This window comes from Molothrus ater, chromosome 11 (genome assembly GCF_012460135.2).
Source record: "Molothrus ater isolate BHLD 08-10-18 breed brown headed cowbird chromosome 11, BPBGC_Mater_1.1, whole genome shotgun sequence".
NCBI lineage: Eukaryota > Metazoa > Chordata > Aves > Passeriformes > Icteridae > Molothrus > Molothrus ater.
In genome coordinates, this window is record NC_050488.2 from 18,609,032 (window position 1) to 18,626,976 (window position 17,945).

The 17,945-nt window shown below is 42.5% G+C and overlaps 1 protein-coding gene across 6 annotated transcripts in view; it reads left to right on the forward strand.

Moving 5' to 3' along the window:
- Positions 1 to 16,301, forward strand: part of CHL1 (cell adhesion molecule L1 like) — a 128,886-nt gene extending 112,585 nt beyond the window's left edge. For 5 of the 6 annotated variants that reach the window (XM_036390720.2, XM_054515975.1, XM_036390718.2 and 2 more), the window contains 9 exons: positions 1,563 to 1,785; positions 2,983 to 3,098; positions 3,255 to 3,459; positions 3,689 to 3,811; positions 4,960 to 5,139; positions 11,361 to 11,522; positions 12,152 to 12,283; positions 13,021 to 13,093; positions 14,996 to 16,301. In XM_036390720.2, coding sequence (XP_036246613.1) covers positions 1,563 to 1,785; positions 2,983 to 3,098; positions 3,255 to 3,459; positions 3,689 to 3,811; positions 4,960 to 5,139; positions 11,361 to 11,522; positions 12,152 to 12,283; positions 13,021 to 13,093; positions 14,996 to 15,212 — 1,431 coding nt within the window. In that variant the 3' untranslated portion in view covers positions 15,213 to 16,301. The remainder of the gene's footprint in view (positions 1 to 1,562; positions 1,786 to 2,982; positions 3,099 to 3,254; positions 3,460 to 3,688; positions 3,812 to 4,959; positions 5,140 to 11,360; positions 11,523 to 12,151; positions 12,284 to 13,020; positions 13,094 to 14,995) is intronic. The other variant, XM_054515977.1, reaches the window with a different exon arrangement.
- Positions 16,302 to 17,945: the final 1,644 nt, after the last annotated feature.

Genomic DNA, 17,945 nt, shown 5'->3' on the forward strand with positions numbered 1-17,945 from the left:
CCCAACTTTAGGTCTCCCCATGCATGAGGAACATCAAAGGGGAATAACTTTCTACTGGTGTTTGATGATATTTCCTGTCAGACCTCTTGGATACACACTAGCTATTATATATTTCATATTTGCCTATATTAAAATATTATTAAAAGCAGCCTATATGGTGGGAAACACCCAGGGCTGTTCCATTGCTTAGCTTTTTTGGTAGGGTAGGTGATTATTTAACTTTCTTAATTAAAGTAATGCATTTTCAGAGAAATAAACTCAGTTTGAGGATGTCTCATGACAAGCTATTGCTATATATCTCCTAATATTTTATAAATTCCTGTTAATTACCTGGAAACCCTGCTGGGAAGAATTCTCCAGCTGATTGGTAAAAGCAGAGTGGCCCAGCAGTTGCACATTAAATGTCCAGGCGTAATTTCAACCATTTGGTGTGTAGTTAGAACAAATCTAAATTTTAATGACCCAACTTGCTGTGCTCCATAAAATTCTAGGATAAAATGCAAATTTTATCTCTGCTAAAAGGCACACACAGCCTTATGCCAAACTGTGCAATTCAGTAGTGCTGAAGGTGTGTGGTTTTACCTCACACAGGAAAACCTGTGGCAAAACAAAACCTGATGCGTGTAGGAGGCAAAAATGTGGCTCCTAGCAATTAATCTGGATTTTAATCCAAGCCTTTCACCCTTCTTTCTCTTGAAGTCATTTTGTTGTTCTTCCAATCATACTCAAATTAAAATGACAGCAAAAACTCAAAGCTTGGGGTTTTTGCCCCTTTTCTCTCCCAGTGTTGTAACACACATTCCAAAACTGTTGCCCTGTTCTTCTAAGTTCTTCTAAGCCTTCTGATGTTTACATTCTTGTAACGAACTTTCTCACACACTTTATGTAAATAATTATTGTTTTTACATTCTTCTCTGGAGGAGGACAAATTTGATGGACTGTTGTCTTGTCCAGTGTTGTTGGAGAGGTGGCACTTTCATCCTCCAATCTCCTGTCACTTTTGAAAGTCTATAAATGTTGGGGTGAAAAAATGAACTTCCCTTCTTTTGACCTTGGAGGTTCCAGCGTGAGTGTCGTTTTATTTCGTGTCCTAGAATGTCACAGCCATATTTTATGAAAATCCTTTCTTAGGATCTTTTCTCCTGAGAAGCTTCAGCTTCTCCATGTTTTGCTGCTTTGCAATGTGATTTGGAGAATTGTTTACCCAGCATGTGAAATTGTTTTTACTTGATGACCAATGACAGCCACCTGTGTTGAGGCTGTGAGCACAGTCACAAGATTTTATTATCATTCCTTTCTTTTCCTTGCTAGGCTTCTGATTAAATCCTTTCTTCTATTCTTTAGTATAGTTATGATATATCATTTTCTTTTAATACAATATATATCATAAAATAACAAATCAGCCTTCTGAAACATGGAGTCAAGATTCTCATCTCTTCCCTCATCCTGGAGCCCCTGCAAACACAACCACACTAGAGTGACACGAAACCATCCCCACTCCCCTTGGCTGCCGTTTGGTGATCCCAACAAAGACAGACAAGATCTCTTTTAATTCTCCCCAGCCACTGAAGCCCATGGAGAGGAACGGGCCGGGGCTGGAGTACAAGGTCAGCTGGAGGCAGCGGGGTGTGGAGACGGACTGGAACGAGGAGCTGGTGAAGAAGCACTCCCTGAGCGTGAAGAATGTGCCCACCTTCGTGCCCTACGAGATCAAAGTCCAGGCTGTCAATAACTTAGGATCTGGCCCGGAACCAAACATCACCATTGGATATTCAGGAGAGGACGGTGAGTGGCAGGAGCATGCCTGTAAAAATGGGGGTTTCTTGTGCTGGGGTGTGGAGTGATGGATTGGGCAGCCCAAAGCTGCTGGAGTGCCAGTGCTCAGCCTGGTGGGCTCCATGAGGCATGGACATGACCCATGCTGGGTGCCTGGATGCCGGCCTGCTGGAGTGTGAGGGGTGTTTTTGGAAAGGTCACTTGTGCTCTCATTAATCTCAGTTGTTGGCTTAGTCTGGGCACTTGTTTGAAGGCCACAGTCCATGAGAAGTCTCTGAAGTGTAGCAGTCGGGCTGTACTTGGTAGGGAAAAATCTTTGGGCTCTCTGAGGCTTGATCCAACAGTTTAACACTGTCAGAAGTTAAATAGTCTGACAATTAGGGACAAACTCCCAGGCACGGGGTGTTTGAGTGAATTTGCAGACAAAGCCACATTCCCACCTGCGCTGGTGTTACCTTGTCCATGCGTCCCTGGAGAATGTGTCATCCTCTGCAGCCTGGGTTTCTGCCCCATGGTTTTCCTTGGCTCCCAGGTGGAGTTTGAGTGCTGGAAATGGACTCGGTGGTTGTCAGACAGGAGAATCCCCACTGCCCACCCAGAGGTGGGAACAGGAAGGTCTGGTGGTGCAGAAGAGGTGGTGAATAGTGAGAACAAGAATAAAGAAACTCCACAGGATGTTTATTTTCTTTGTCTCTCTGTGATGAGTCTAATTTTGCATCTACCAGTGGAAAATCTTCCTTGCAATTCAGTTGTCAATGGATCAAGGCCTCCTTTTTTTCAGGCACTGTAATAGCTCTCTGTGTTATGCAGTGATTAAAATCCTACTGTTTAATGAGCTTAGTTGTAAAATGAAATTGATTATAAAAAAAACCTTTATGATTGCCTTCTTGAGTGCAGTGTTAATCATCTTTTTATTCTTCTCACTGCTGTAAGCATTGCCTGAAACAGGAAATCATAAATACTGGTGTAGAAATTCATGTGTCCCAGTACACATGTATCTCAACCCTCAGCAGAAAAATACAGAAAAATAATGTTTATTGGCCCATTCCACCCACTGGATGCAGGTGGAATGGCTTTTTGCTTGCCTGCAGTGAGACTGCATGAAATGGCACAGCTGGAGCTGGAAAGCCAAGCCCTGGAGCTGTGAACAGTGTGAATCTTGGCTCTCTGAAGTGTTTTTAACACCTGAGACTTTTGTTTCTACAGTTCCAGATGCTGCTCCTGCGGGCGTGTCGGTGGAGGTCCTGAACAGCACCCTGGTCGAAGTCTTCTGGGTTGGGATACCAAGGGACCGAGTTCGTGGGCACTTAAGAGGCTACAAGGTTACAAATCTCTCTAGAAATATTTGTATATAGTTGAATAAATTATTAAATGAGTCCCAGATTGCAATCTCTCATTTTTGGGACGGTGAGAGAGATCATGATCATGCTCATCCCCCTACAATATAATTTGTTCTAAAAATCCCAATCTCCTCGCAGGTGAACTGGTGGAAAACAAGAAGCATGCTGGATGGAAAGAGGCATCACCCAGAGAAACACTTCCTGACGTTTGTAGGAGAGAGGAACTATGGGATGATTCCTGGCCTGGAGCCCTTCAGTGAATTCCGCTTGACAGTTTCAGCTTTCACCTCCAGAGGAGATGGCCCTGAGAGCTCCCCTGTGGTTTTTAAAACTCCAGAAGGAGGTAAGACAAGAGGAAAATATGGGATGGAGGGACATAAATTGAAATTGTCCTTGGGACAAGGTGAGTTGATTCCCTTATTTAAGGTGATAGTAAAAACTCCACCATTTGTAGAGCACTTCACTCGAAAGGGAAGCTGTGGGTGTTGAGCTAAATTATATCTCATTTAACAAGAATTTGTAGGGACAGACCTGTTCTCTCTCCTCTGAAAGCTCATCCCTGTGTCTTGCAGTCCCTGAACAACCACGTTTTCTCAGGATCCTGAACTTTGACAAGGACTCAGTCACTCTGTCCTGGGGACTTCCCAAGAAAGCCAATGGCCACCTCACTGGCTACATTCTGCAGTACCAGATAAGTATGTGCCTTGTTTGCTTTCAGTTCAGAATTGAAGCAGGATTAGTTAAGGAAAACTCCCAGGTGTGATGTGCACAGAGGCTGCCAGAGGGCAGGCTGCAGTTTTCCATGCAGTTTTCCATGCATTTTTCCCATGGAAGCTCCCATTGCTGCCATTCCCTGTCCCACATTTATGGGCTGATTCAATTATTTCATATTGGCAAATTACCCCTAATGTAGTGGCTAAAAAGACACATAAATTGTAGGTGCATTTTATGGGAGTGAAGCTCATTTAATACCAAGTGAATTGGGATGGGAGCACTCTGTGAAGCCACATTAATGTAGATCTGCACATTATGTCAGGGAGTTTCTCCCCCCTAAGGTGCCTCAGCAGAAACACAAAGGACCACCTGAGTCATGGTGTTGAGCAATCACACTGAAAACAACGAAATACCAGGGGATTTCTTTCTTTCTTGCCTAGGAAAGAAATGAGAAACAAAGACAACCTCAGGCAAGAGCCAGTACTTAGCCCAGACTGCCACAACACCACTTGTGTGGTGTGGTGATAATTCAGTGTATTTTGCATGTTCTCTGAGGGTGGAAAAGGATGAGTCTGTGCCCTATTTTTAAAAAAATGATCACCCGTGCACTTTACACTTCTCCCTGCTGATAGCAGAGCTGCTCAGATGCCTTTGCATCCAGATCTTCCCTTTGGTTTTGCTGATTATGGGCAGAGTGGATCTATCTACAGAACTCCAGATCCTTTTTTATCCCCCTCTTAAATGCATATGCATGCAATTTCACAATAGGTTCATACATATTCGTTCTTACAGATTTCGTGCGACAATTGCCGCTAATTTTTCTTTATCAGAAAGAACTCCTGGGTCAGGTTGACCTGCTCTCATATCAGTCTCTCTGTCTGCCCCCCCCTTATCTCTGTCCTTTGGCTGAAGCAGTTTCTCCGAGCCTAGGCTTTCTACGAGAACAGGCAGTCAGACTAAACAGCTGTGTTTTCAAACTACAGACTTAACTCAAAGATGTACATTAAACCAACATGGATTTCCACTCTGGAAAATTTCCACTCTGCCTCAGAGTCAGCTGCATCGTTCCTGCCTTTGTTGGGGCATTTCCCTTCGAACACAACACTGACTGAATGCTCTTCCCTTGCAGTCAACGAGACGCACGAGGTGGGCGCCGTGAGCAACGTGAGCGTGGCCAACCACTCAGCACTGAGCTGGCACCTGGCGGGGCTCAGCCCCAGCACCAAGTACAAGTTCTACATCAAAGCCTGCACGGCCAAGGGCTGCGGGAAGGCGGCCACCGAGGAGGGGCTGACGCTGGCCCAAGGCAGTAAGTTCACAAAATCCGCTTCCATGTGGAGAATGGTGGGGAAATGTTGTGTGTAGGTAAAACCTTACAAAATTAGAGTTTTGTTATCTTTGTAAAATCATGGTCAGGGCATGCTGCTTTGGCTAAGTAGAAAAGGACTGTGGGGAAGTGACTCGGCTGAATTGGAGCTGATGCTGGCCCAAGGCAGTAAGTTCACAAAATCTGTGTCATTGTGGAGGAGCTCTGAGAATAACGGGAAAAATGGTGAGTGTAGGTAGAACCTTACAAAATTAGCCACCCTTGTAAAATCATGGCTGGGGCATGCTGCTTTGGCTAAGTAGAAAAGGACTGTGGGAAAATGACTTAGCTGAATTGGAGCTGATGCTGGCCCAAGGCAGTAAATTCACAAAATCCGTTTCCTTGTGGAGGAGCTCTGAGAATAGAGGGGAAAATGTTGTGTGTAGGTAAAACCTTACAAAATTAGGGTTTTGTTATCTTTGTAAAATCATGATCAGGGCATGCTGCTTTGGCTAAGTGGAAAAGGACTGTGGGAAAGTGACTCAGCTGAATTGGAGGTAGGAAGACAAGTTATAGAACCGTGTTGAGCTCACGTCGTGGTTTATGGTGGTTGGTTGAATTACGTTTGTTGTGCTTAAATGGAATCCAGCTGATAATGGCCTAACTGCTTTAAAAGGCCTGGTTTTTGCAGTAGAGAGCTCTCCTTTGCACTGCCTGGGTAATCTGCATTACTCTGCTTCGTAACAGAAAAATCCATCGGGAATAATCCAGGCTTGACATTTCCTTTGTAATTAGAGGAAGTAAGTTTGTTTTCCTTGCCATGAGAGCAGTCAATGGGCTTTTTAATGTGGCCATGGTGTTCTTCAGGGAAGCAGAGCTCATCTGTTTCATTTTGCTGTGCAGTCCTGTTTCTGTTCCCACCCATCAGCTCCTTAAGCCATGCTGGAATAAGTGAATTGCATTCAGGCACAAACAGAAAATTGAAAATGCAGATAATCTGTTCTCAGTAATACTGTAAAAACAAATTCTGCCCGTGCGTGAAGGTGGGGGACTGCTGGCAACATTAGGGTCAGCTGTTTGACATGGAAAATCCAGATAAACATCAAGTTGACTGCATTTGCTCCATTATTTATGATTATTTTATCAGAGACCAGGAGTAAGTGTTTGTCTGCCACTTACACCCTGTGCTGAAACACTGATGTTCAGTGATTTAGAGAAAAATCCAAGCACCCTATGATAGCTCATCTTTCACTTTCAGCTGAAATAAAATAAAATGTACTGTGCTCAGCAAGTCTGAGAACTCCACAGTACTGAGGAGCAGCTCCTTGCTATTAATCAGAAACCATTGCTGTGCACTTACCCCGGGGAAGGGGGAAGAGAATGTGATAAGCAAAAGAGTCCTGACTGCATCATTTTTAGCAAAGATAACAGTGTGCAGCAATGTTGATGGAAAATAGAAAAATGGCCCCTGTGCTGTTGGACTTCTAAGTTGCAGTATTCTTTTCAGTTACTGGTAAAACAGGGAAAATGTGTTTTAGACCTTCATGTCCCAGTTCCAGATCCAGCCAGGAACTGCCATTTGTTTTCCCAAGCAGCAAAACTCCTTCTCAACTCTCTTTTGGCCTCCAGTCTCAATGTAGGATACAGGTACTTACCTGGTAGCAACTATTAATCACCTTGATTTATTACTCATTAAGAAAAGAAAAATATATCTTTTTTTTTCCAAGATAAAAATACCCCATTTCCCCTCATTAGCTGCCTTTTCTGGCTTTCATTGGGTGGCCAGAATAATGTGTTTTGACTCCTTGAAATAACCTTGTCATGGTTTAGAGATGTTGACATTCATTTTGTTCTCATTCTCTACTTTCTAAACTCTGTTTCAGTGGTGGCAACACCTGATTCTTGTGAAATATTTCTTAGACTACAGCAGTATAATTAATGAAAGCTGCAAGGGTTCAGTTCTATGATTTATGTGTGCTCCTTGCTGCTTCTCAAGCCACCCTAAATTAGGGCACTGCATCTGTCACTGAGATGCCATTAGAGTTCTGTGTCATTATTTGCTGGCTAAATTGTTCAGATATTTTTCACCTAAACATGATAGGCTGAAAAAAAAATTTAAAATCACTCTTTCAGTGACATCCTTGGGGTTTTAAGCTGTGGTTTGGGGACCAAGGCAATTGCTCAAAATTAAAACAATCTCTCTTTTTGAAAGAGGGGAGTGATTTCAGAAGTCAAAGTTTATCATTTCAAATGACCCACGTAAATGACAGATATAAAATGTGGTGCCCTCTGAAATGAAACTCCGTGATGGAGCACTCCACGTTTCTTTGGGGGTTGATTCAGTGATTCTATAACCACTCTGTTCCACTTTAATAATAAACCCATAAAGCTCTCGTTGTTCATTTTAAGGCTTTGGAAACTTCCAGTGCTGCAATTCAGCCTTTGCCATGGGTATTTCAGAATTTCACAATGCAATCTGCCAGAAAACTGGAGATGTTGAGGTGGCAGCTCTGGAGTCATTCACATTTTATTTTTTTTTTACTTATCTCCATCACTGCTGTTTCCTTAATTTATTTGCATTTATCCCTGCTACTGTTGTCTGGAATTAGAAAGAAAAGGGAATTTCCTTATTTAATTCATGTGAGGATTCATGTAGCACCTCTGAAAACAAATCTGTACAGTGAAAATAACTCAGAAATGAAACCGTTATGGACAACCTAAGATCTTTATAATTTCTTGATAAAATGATTCTTGAACCTGAGCAAAAGGGGATTTGGATTGTACTGCAAAATAAATAACAGCTTAATTTCTGTGGTTTCATCCTGGTTTCATTCCCCAGAAGAAGGTATGTTGTCCTTAGAAAATGACTATAATCTCTGTCTTCATATTTTCAGGCAGTATGTCTTAAATGACCTCCAAACTAATTAATTTTCCCCTTGAAAATGTCAATTTCCCCAAGATCATTAGCTCTCAGAAACATAACACAAAATAATGTTCTTCCAGAAGTGAAAAGATTAATTTAATGTAGCAGCCCTTCTTTAACACAAAGCTCCTTTTCATCTTGTTGCCAGTGCTGCTCGGGGATTACCAAACACACATTCCATGTTGAGAATTATCATTGTGTGTCCAGAAACCCAAGCATTAATGAGAAATTCATCCACATGAAGCCACACAGTTGTAGGTTTATTCTCCAGAGAAGCCAGGAAATAAAAGTTCACCAATTTCATTATATTCCAGTGGCTGTTGGCTCATAATTCCCAAAGGCTTTTGGAAAATCTTAGGGAGAGGCTCCTATCCTTCAGGACCAGAGGAACCATTTGGAACAAGGCATGTGGGTGGGTTTAGCTCTCTTTTGCCTTGGGCACAGTGGAAAAGGAATAATAAAATACTTTTCCTATATGTAACCACTGGTGCTGTTAGCAGCAAACCTAATTTTTAGCTCACAATCTAGAAAATCCATTCAAATCGGTGCAAATTTCTTGATCATCACCTCACCTATAATTTTTTCTCAATAAACTTTACATACAACAGGTTTGCTAATCTCTGTAGTATAAAATAATCCAAATTTAACATGAATTACCTCCTGCACTGAAAAGCCCTGAAAATGAAGGATACTTGTGCTGCATATTTATACATTTTTAACAGCCAAGCAGCAGGGGAAAATTAATGGAAGTTCAGCTTTGCATTTATTGCAGCAGATGTATTTAGACAGGTATGGTTATAAATTAAGATGCTGCCCACAATTAGCATTTAGCTCTCAGACTGCCAGGTTTTTTTTTATATAAGTGTATTTTATAACAGATGTGCTAACTTTTGGAGGACACTCTGGAAAATCTTCGGGGGTGGTTTCTATTGTTTTTCCCTTTATACCGTAAGCTTCTATAAAAAATGTGTGTTCTGTTCTCCCCATATATCTTGGAGCCCAGTAGGAATATTGTAAAATTGCAGTTCAGTGTTTAATGTTCATGCAAGTCCCATGGTGTGGCTGATAAATAGTGGGGGAGGATGAGAAGTGCTGGTGATATGCCTTTATTACTAATGCTCCTTCTCCCTTATTGGAGATTAAAAACCCAACCCAACTGCTTTCAATTTTCTGCAGCTAATTCCTGCAGCTTCCAGGATGTTCCTGGCCTTCCAGAATGTGGAGCTTTGCCTTATCTGTGTATCTTTGCTTTTATTTTTCAGGAGGCCACACTGCTTTTTCTATTCCAGCCACCAAACCCACCCCCCTTAGCAAATCTTTCTGCTCTGTAGGGCCCCTGTTGGCTGTGTCACACAGACCAGGAAGAAATGGCATGGAAAGAAACCTCACAATCACCCAGCACTGGACACCTGTTCTGAGTTTTAAAGGAAAAAAAAAGAGTGTTTTGGGATAGGAGATGGTAAATGGAGAGCTGTTGGTAAATCCCCAGTGCCAGGTTAGGCTGGGCTCATCCTCATCCCAAGAGGTTCATCCCAGCCCTGAGCTGCTCCATGTGCCAGGGCAGCTGCAGCATCAGACAGAGCTGAGCAATGAGTGGGCAGAAAAAAAGAAATTTTTCAGCCATCTCACTTCCCTCTTTCTGCTTCTCCAAAGAGCTGATGGTTCAGAAAGAGGCTGGGATAAATAAGGGGCAGAGAGGGACTGGTAAAGCTGCTTCAAGAACATGCCAGGAGCTCAAGGTTTAAGATTTGCTTCCCAGGAATTCAGGAGAAATTCTTCCTTAGGTGTGAACTTTGAGTAATGTAGTTTCCATGCCATGCACAAGTGTTAGGGGTATTTAACAGACATTGGGCTGAAGGTTCGTGTTCATTCCTGTTCCTTTATGGATAATATTCCCATTTTTCTGATGCCTTGGTTTTAGAGCATGTAATTAAAATGTACCTGTGGTATCCTGTTGCCTAATTTTCGGTTTGATTAAAAACTATAGCTGGGTTTCACATACTTCATTTAGCAAAAATTACCCATAGATGGATTAATTTATGCTAATGAGCTGTGCTTCAGTATCAGCAGTGTTTCAGCTGGATGTGTTCTCTCTGATCCCAGTGGTCTGCCCATTTAACTGCTTATTGTAATATGTGGAGAGTTGCCTTAAAAACTTAAACTTATCCTGAACTGCTGCTTTGACTGTGCTTGGATTTATCTTAATCTTTTTTCTTTTTTTCCCTTCAGCTGTCAACTCAGCCTTAATCTCCAGCAGCTTCTTGCTTTGCTTATTTACTAGTTGAAGTATTAATGAGCATTGTTCCCCTGTCAGTGCTAATTGGCCGAGCAATTTTCAGATTAGTTTAGATGGCTTTGGACAAAACAGGCAAATCAGGCGACTGAGAACGATTCAAGAATTATTTTTATGAAGTGCAGCCCCCCAAATTTCTCTCCTGCCATTGAGAACAGGGACACTTCCATGTTGTAAGAGATCCCTCATGTCACACACAGTTCTGAATTTGCTGTTCATGTGCAGGCAGTGATTGTCAACTGCTGTAATGCCCTTCCTCCTGCTTTCCACAAAAGCTGTTCTGAAAAATCTCATTTAATGCCCACAATCTGAATGCAGATGGGGTTACAGGAGGTGTTTTGCAAATAACAAGGTTCCATAACCAGAACTAGTGGAATTTACCTTCTCCTAATCAAATATTAAACTCATCAGCAACACTTAAATGCCTAAATGTCCCTTTACAGGCAAATTGTTGAGTTGTTTCTAAACCACTGCTTTGTGCAGGCATTGTGGAATTTAAAAGGACACAGAAAATCACTGTCAGGAGAGAAGCAAGCACAAATCCCACTGTTAATTTTTTCTGGGAGACATATAAGGATCCATATCCAGCTAACAAGCTGTCTGTGCTTCCCTGCTGAGTTCAGTTCAATGGGAGAAGCATCAAACCCCAGATTATCCATACAAAGCAAGCCCATTTGCAAGTTGTAATTTTTTAAGCAGGCATTAGTTCAAGCAGATCCATAATCCCCCATCAATATTAACTTTCATCCTGGGAGATGTGCAAACCCCTTCCTGAACATCAGGATTACTCTGGTCTGCCGTTGATTTCATCTGATGGAACGTTAAAAATCAAACAGAGGGGAATGTTTGGGGGTATTTTTTTTTTTTTTTTGCTTTTGGAAAAATCAGATTGCCCGATGCCAAATGTTTCAAATTCCTTGCTGTATTTGTGTGTTACTTGTAACTGTGCCTTTCCTAGGCTCCATGAATGCCATTAACCCCTGTGCCCTGACTGTGTGCATTCCGTAGGTAAAGGCAGCGGCAGGATTTCAGACGCAGTAAAGCCCACCCCAAAGTTTCAGCCCAGCGAGGCCCTTGAGCCTGGCACTGAGTACACAATCCGCCTAGTGACTAAGAACTGGGTGGATAACAATAGCATTTTTGAAGATGTAATTGAGACCAGGGGGAGAGGTGAGACACGAAGCCCTTCGAGGTGCTGAACGTTTGTTTTTCCATGTGAATCCATGCTGAGGTTCCTGTGCAGTGTGAGTGTCCCAAACTCATCGTTCTGTGCTCTGGGGTTGAGGTTGGCCCTTTGCAGTTGAATCCCATGGCAGCACAAACACATCCCAGGCTCTTGGCTGAGCCCTGTGCTTTACAACAGCCTGGAACAATCCCAAACCTTCACAAACCTGCGCAATGGGAGAGGGCCGCTGGGATAAAACCCTTAAGTGGCCAGTTTGGTGATCTGCATGTACTGGGGGCACTTTTACCTCTCTCTCTTCCGCAAAACTGCTTTTGCATGAGAGGCTTAACAGCTCTGTGCTCAGCTTTCCTGTGTGGTGCTAATCCTGTGACTCAACTGCTCTCTTAGAGCCACCTTGCCAAGTGTCTGTGTTGTCCCTTGTCGCCCGCACGCTCCCCTCCAGTCCCAAATGTCTCACTCTGGACATTCCTGTTGAAGCTGAGCACCATCAGTAGCCATAGACTGACTCCATTAAAATCCAGTGAGGAACATGATGTGTTCGTGTTATTGTGGGGTGCTGCCCTTTCCCTCTGATTAATTTTCTCCCTTTTTGCTCCTCTCCCATCTCCCCAAGCCTACGCTGGCATTTACGAGGGGATTTCCACCCAGGGCTGGTTCATTGGGCTGATGTGCGCCATCGCCTTGCTCACCCTGCTGCTGCTGACAGTTTGCTTTGTCAGAAGAAATAAAGGAGGCAAATATTCAGGTAAATGGATTTATTGTCCTTTCCCTCTGCTCACATGTTAATGACTAACATCCTTCAGAGGTTTCTCTCTGGGGGCCGCAGGGCCGCCAGCACAAACATCCAATTAGGATTTGTAGCTTTTGATAAATATCCATGGAAAGGATTGTAACGAGTGTAAGTGGAGCTGTGCTGTGTGCTGGTCACAGAGCCTGCAAAGGCCTTTCCCAGCACTCCTGGAGTATTCCAGCATTTAATCCAGCAAGATCCTTGCTGGCAGGACTCCCTGCCTCACTTTCCACCTGGGAACTGCTGCTGGACACATGGACAGAACTTCCACAGGCAGCTTAACAGTGGAATATTTTGCTAAAAATTACCTCTGTCGCTTTCCAGGCAGTGAGTAAGGATTTAGGTAAATGTATTGAAGTGGAAATCTGGTTGCCCAAAGAGGTGGTGGTTGCTCCATCTCTGAAAACATTCAGTGCCAGGTTGGACAGGATTTGGAGCACCCTGGGATCTTGGAGGATGTCCCTGATGAAATTTAAGGTCCCTTCCAACCCAAACCATTCCATGATTGTATAAATACTTGCTCGTCATAAATTAGGGCATGGTCTCAAACTCTTGGAAGCTCACAGGTTGTGTCCAGCCAGCTCCAGCCCAGCCTGGAGGTGAGTGCAGATGGATTTCCCATTGCCCCTGGGAAAAGAAAAATCCATAGCAGAACACAACACAGAGATCTGTCCTTTATTTTATTTGCACAGTGAAAGAAAAAGAAGATTTGCATCCAGATCCCGAAGCTCAATCAATAAAAGATGAAATCTTTGGGGAATATAGGTAAATAGGACCTGCTTTCACAAGGCTTTGTGTTTCTTGGGGTTTTGTTTGTTTCCAAATCATTATTCGGGACATTTTTATGGCATGCAATTAATGCTGTTTTTCATTTTCAAAGCAAACCTCATAGGAGTGGATAAGAGTAGGAATATAAAGGTATATCCAGTATATTTCAATCCATCCAAGCTGGGATATAAAGAAATGCTGATGTATTGGTGGTTATTTTTCACTTTTTTGTTTTTTTTTAATTAGCATTGTATGAATAATGTAAATATATATGATAATTTGGGGTGCTTCTGAAAAGCCCACTGAAGTCAATGGATTGAATTCTATGTCTTCAGTGGGTTTTTGAAACTCAGACCCAAATCATGTAATATGGGGAATTTTGGGGAAGAAAACAAAGAAAAGTTTGGAATATGGTAAAAAATATTAAGAAACCAAACATTGCTCTACAGAAATCCCTGTAGGAGAATTGAAATAACCACTTTGGCTGCTTTAAAATAACTAAAACTTCTAGCAATATGTAATTGTGATATGAAGGAAAATACATAATTATAAGAACCATGCTGGAAAACTGGTGTTGCTGCCCTTAAGGGCATAAAATTGTTGTTGAAATCCCACTTATATATACTACATTATTTGTACTGGAGTAGGGCTTTTTTTTTCTGCATAATTTCATCTTTATTTAATTTTTAATGCTTTCTAATGGGACAAATATTTAGAAAGGTAAGAAAGCCCTGAGGTTAATAACTTTGACCCCCTCCTTTCCCCCTGAAATCCAAATTTCTCTTTTTTCTGAGGAGAAATGCCCTGTGCAGAAAAGTAGTGATTTTTTTTTTCTGTGTTGTTTCTGCACATATTGAGTCTATCCTGAAGAAGCTCAGGTTCATTTCTCTGTCCCTCCTTAGATAAAATTGCCAAAGATTTGACACTGAGTTGGCATTAGCAGCAAGGGCTCTACATGAGTAATTATTCCCTAATCCACAGGCCTAATTTAGTTGTTTTTTTATATAATCTTTTAATATTTTCCCAATCCCCGCAAATGTCCTGTTCTTGTTCCTCTTCTGTAGTGCTATTAGGAGGAATGGCCAGTGAAATTCCCCTTTTTTTTTCCCAGAATTTTTGTGGTGGGCCTGTCCTTTTTCATGGAATTTTCACTGGATAGAGTCTGAAGCTGTATACATTCATTCTGCTTTGGTTTTTCCCAGTTCTTCCCCTTATCCGTAGAATTTTCACTGGACAGAGACTGCAGATGCAGACATTGATGCTACTTTGGTTTTTTCCCAGTTCCTCCCCTTAGCAGGGGCAAACTCCAGTGAGATAAACTCTGGTAAAATAAAATACTAGCAGAAAAAATAAAAGGGGAAAAGCGCCTTATTTGCCATTTAAACTCAAAGGGATGCTCCCAAAGCAGTGAGATGTGACCCACTGAAGTGATATCACTTCATCCACCCACCTCAGAAGGAAAAAGAAACAAATAGTCCCTGAATGTTGTCCAGTGTTTTGTAAAATGAGAAGTGAGGTTTCAAATGCTTGATGTCAGCCCTGGTGGCTGGAACAGACCCCTCCAATCCTTTCCAGCATTCCCTTTGCCTTCCCCCTCCCTCTCGGTCCATTCTGTCTGCCCAAGGCAAAAAGGGGGAAAAACCCCAAATAGATGAGTATTGATAATTCTCATTAACCAATTAATTTGTTGGAAATGACAAAACCCATGTGGGTGAGCTCAGGTGTGTGAGGAGCAGGGCAGGACTCAGAGGTCAGACCATCCTCACTGTACCACCCAGGTGTCCCTCTCTCCCCTTCCCCAGGCAGGAGCAGTGCCCCTCGAGCAGTGCAGGGCAGGTTTTTGGAAAGGCAGGTGTTTGGAAAGGCAGGTTTTTGGAAAGGCATCTCTTTATTTTGTAGTGACAGCGATGAAAAGCCGCTGAAAGGCAGCCTCCAGTCACTTAACGGGGACATTAAAGCCACTGGAAGTGCTGATAGTCTGGTAGATTATGGAGAAGGGGAGCATGGCATGTTCAATGAAGATGGTTCATTTATTGGAGCTTATTCTGGATCTAAGGAAAAAGGATCAGTGGAAAGCACTGGGAGTTCTACGGCGACTTTTCCTCTCCACGCCTAAAATTGGTGTTTAATTGTGGTGTTTGTCCTGGTTAGCTCCCCACAGGTACCTCTGTGCTGGGGAGCTGGGTGCCAGTTGAGCCAGTCAGGAAAATCCTGACATCCAGGTAATACAAAAACAAGTCACTGCCACTAAAAGATGATTTTTCCATCCTAATTTCTGTGTGTTTTCTTCTGAATAAAACAGAGTAATTCTTTTTTCTACACGATGTGTTAGTCTGAGCAAACCAGAGTTTGCTCTGGTGGTACATCTGTGTCCTTGCCTGCTGCTCCAGGTGTTTCTTAGGCTTGGAATATGTTTCTCTGTGTAGTATTTTTGCCCTGTATGGCTGTTGTCACAGGTGTGCGTGTGTAAAAAACCTCGAGGTTATGGCACCAACAAAACCAGGTTACTCTGCAAAGTGACACAACGAGGAAAATCGGGATTTAAAATACCAGAGAAATATATTCTATATATTGTATAATTTTCTCCTAAAGAATTAAACCCCTTTGTGTATGATATTCAAAAAACCTGTTTTAGTGGTTACAGCTGACGTCAATTCCAATACTTAGAAATGCAGCTTTACCCACAGGAGAGTGTGGGTGAAGTTGCTGCCCAGTAGCTGGCACTATTTCCTTAAATAAGTTAAGCTGCAGCTTTTTCCTGTGGCAAGGCAAAACAGGGTTCCCATCCACCATCACTCAAAATATTTTTAATTTTTCCCAGCTGCAAGCTGCATTTCTAAGCAAACTCCTTGGTGTCTGTCTCATATCTGTATATTTGTGAGCTAGCCAACATTTCATGGAGACGTTGTACATATGATATTAATATTGACACAAGTCCAGAGCAGCCTGGTTTTATTTTGAACTGAGACATGTTGCTAGCATGGGTCTGTATAGCTGTGTAGGAATGAGTAGATTTGCTTCTCAATATGGATTTGGACCAGCAGAATTAGTTTTCAGAAGGAGTTGTGTGTATAGGAATCATCCAAACCTCTCACCACTCAAGCAGCACCTAAACTAGACCTACCTGAATTTCAAGAGCTCATTTCTTTTCAGTCTATTCACTGTTAAATAAACAAAAAACAACAAAAGCAACGAGAAAATACTATGGTAGAGTTTGTTTTCCTATTTTGTTGACTGAATGCTGGTTTCAATCTGGTTCTTTGCCTCTCCAACACTAACTCAGCCGAGCTGTACAGCACATTTTTTTGGTCTTTTTGTATTGGAATCTCCTGAATCTCTTTTTAACAGCATTTGTATTTTTGGATCTGCTTGTTTGAGTAGAGCATCAACGTGGCTTCATTTCTTCTGTCACTCCCATTATAAAAGTTTTTCAGTAGTTCCTGCAGGAGGAATAGATCCTAAAAGCTGTTTGGCATCCTGATAGCAATTAGGCAAATATACCCACATGGGCCCTCCATGATTTCAGTGGAAGAAAGAGAGGAAGCAAGAATTACTCCCATGGTTCTGAGTTTCCAGCAAGGGCTACAGTTAAGCCCAGGGAAATGCAGATTTTTCCCAGTGGAAGGGCTGTGGATCCCACACAGCTCCCCCCAGGCTGGGGCTGCTCCTCAGAGCTTGGCAGTTTCTGGAAGCCCTTGGTGCTCAAGCTTCTGCTGGTCTGTGCCTATTTTTGGGGTTTTATTGGAGCTTTTAGGGCTTTTTGTGGAACCTCTGTTTGGGAAAAGCAAACACCAAACAGCCACTCCAAAAGCCCCATTCAGGCTGTGCCTATAAGTATAAAATGGTGAGTGGAAATCTGCCCTTAAAATCACAAATTATCCCATCCCATATCAGTGACCCACATTATTCACTTATTATTATTTATAAAGTTCTATTTTCTGTACTTCACTCAATCCAAACCCTGAAAAGGTCCAAAAGAGGGAAAAAGTAATTTTCCAAAAAAGGGAGTGCACAATTAGAGAAATGGGAAAATTGGCATCTCATCAACAGAGACATTTCCCAGCAGCATCTTTATCTGCTGACTCGTGTCTGCTGCAGCCCAAACCAGATAAAATCTAAGAACTGATTAGGCTTGTGACAACCTGCTGCTTGCTCTGGGCTGCTTTTCATGAATTTCCTTTGGGAATCATCTGCAGTGATCAAACGTCTTTGAAAACTGGGGTGGGCTCCCCCAAATCCTCACTTTGGGCTGGGGGGGCTGTTCCTGCACTCACCCCTCACCTTTTCCTGTGGGTCACTGCAGATGAACCAGACCCCTCATCCCAGAAAATGCTTCTGTTAAACAATGTGGAATTTCTCTGTTTCAGACCATATTATGAGTGTCAAATGCTCCAGTAATGGATACAAATCCCCCGTGCAGCTCCTGCTCTGTTGCTGCTGAGAGGTGTTTGTGATGTGCTGGTGGTGCTGCTTTTTCCACTCAGATTTTAATTCACAGCCTTAAATCTTAATGGTGGTGTTCCACAATGCCTCAGGACCTCAGAATCAAACAGGGAGGAAAAGATGTGCAATGGAACCTGGAGTTTTGAACACGGGTTTTGAGGAATATGCCCAGTGAATATTAAACAAGTGGCTCAAACTCCCAGGAAATCTCACTCACCTGAGCTGTTTTCTGTTCCCCAATCATTTATTTTCTTTTTTTCCCTGCACTGGGATTTTTTCTGCTGGAAAGTGCAGGTTGGTGATGGTTTTTTAGAGATTTTTTCTTTTTAAACTAAATTAACAGAGCAAGCTGAGGTTTTCCGGAGGAGTTTTTTGTCATTGCAGGGAGCTGGGCTGTGCTTTTGCC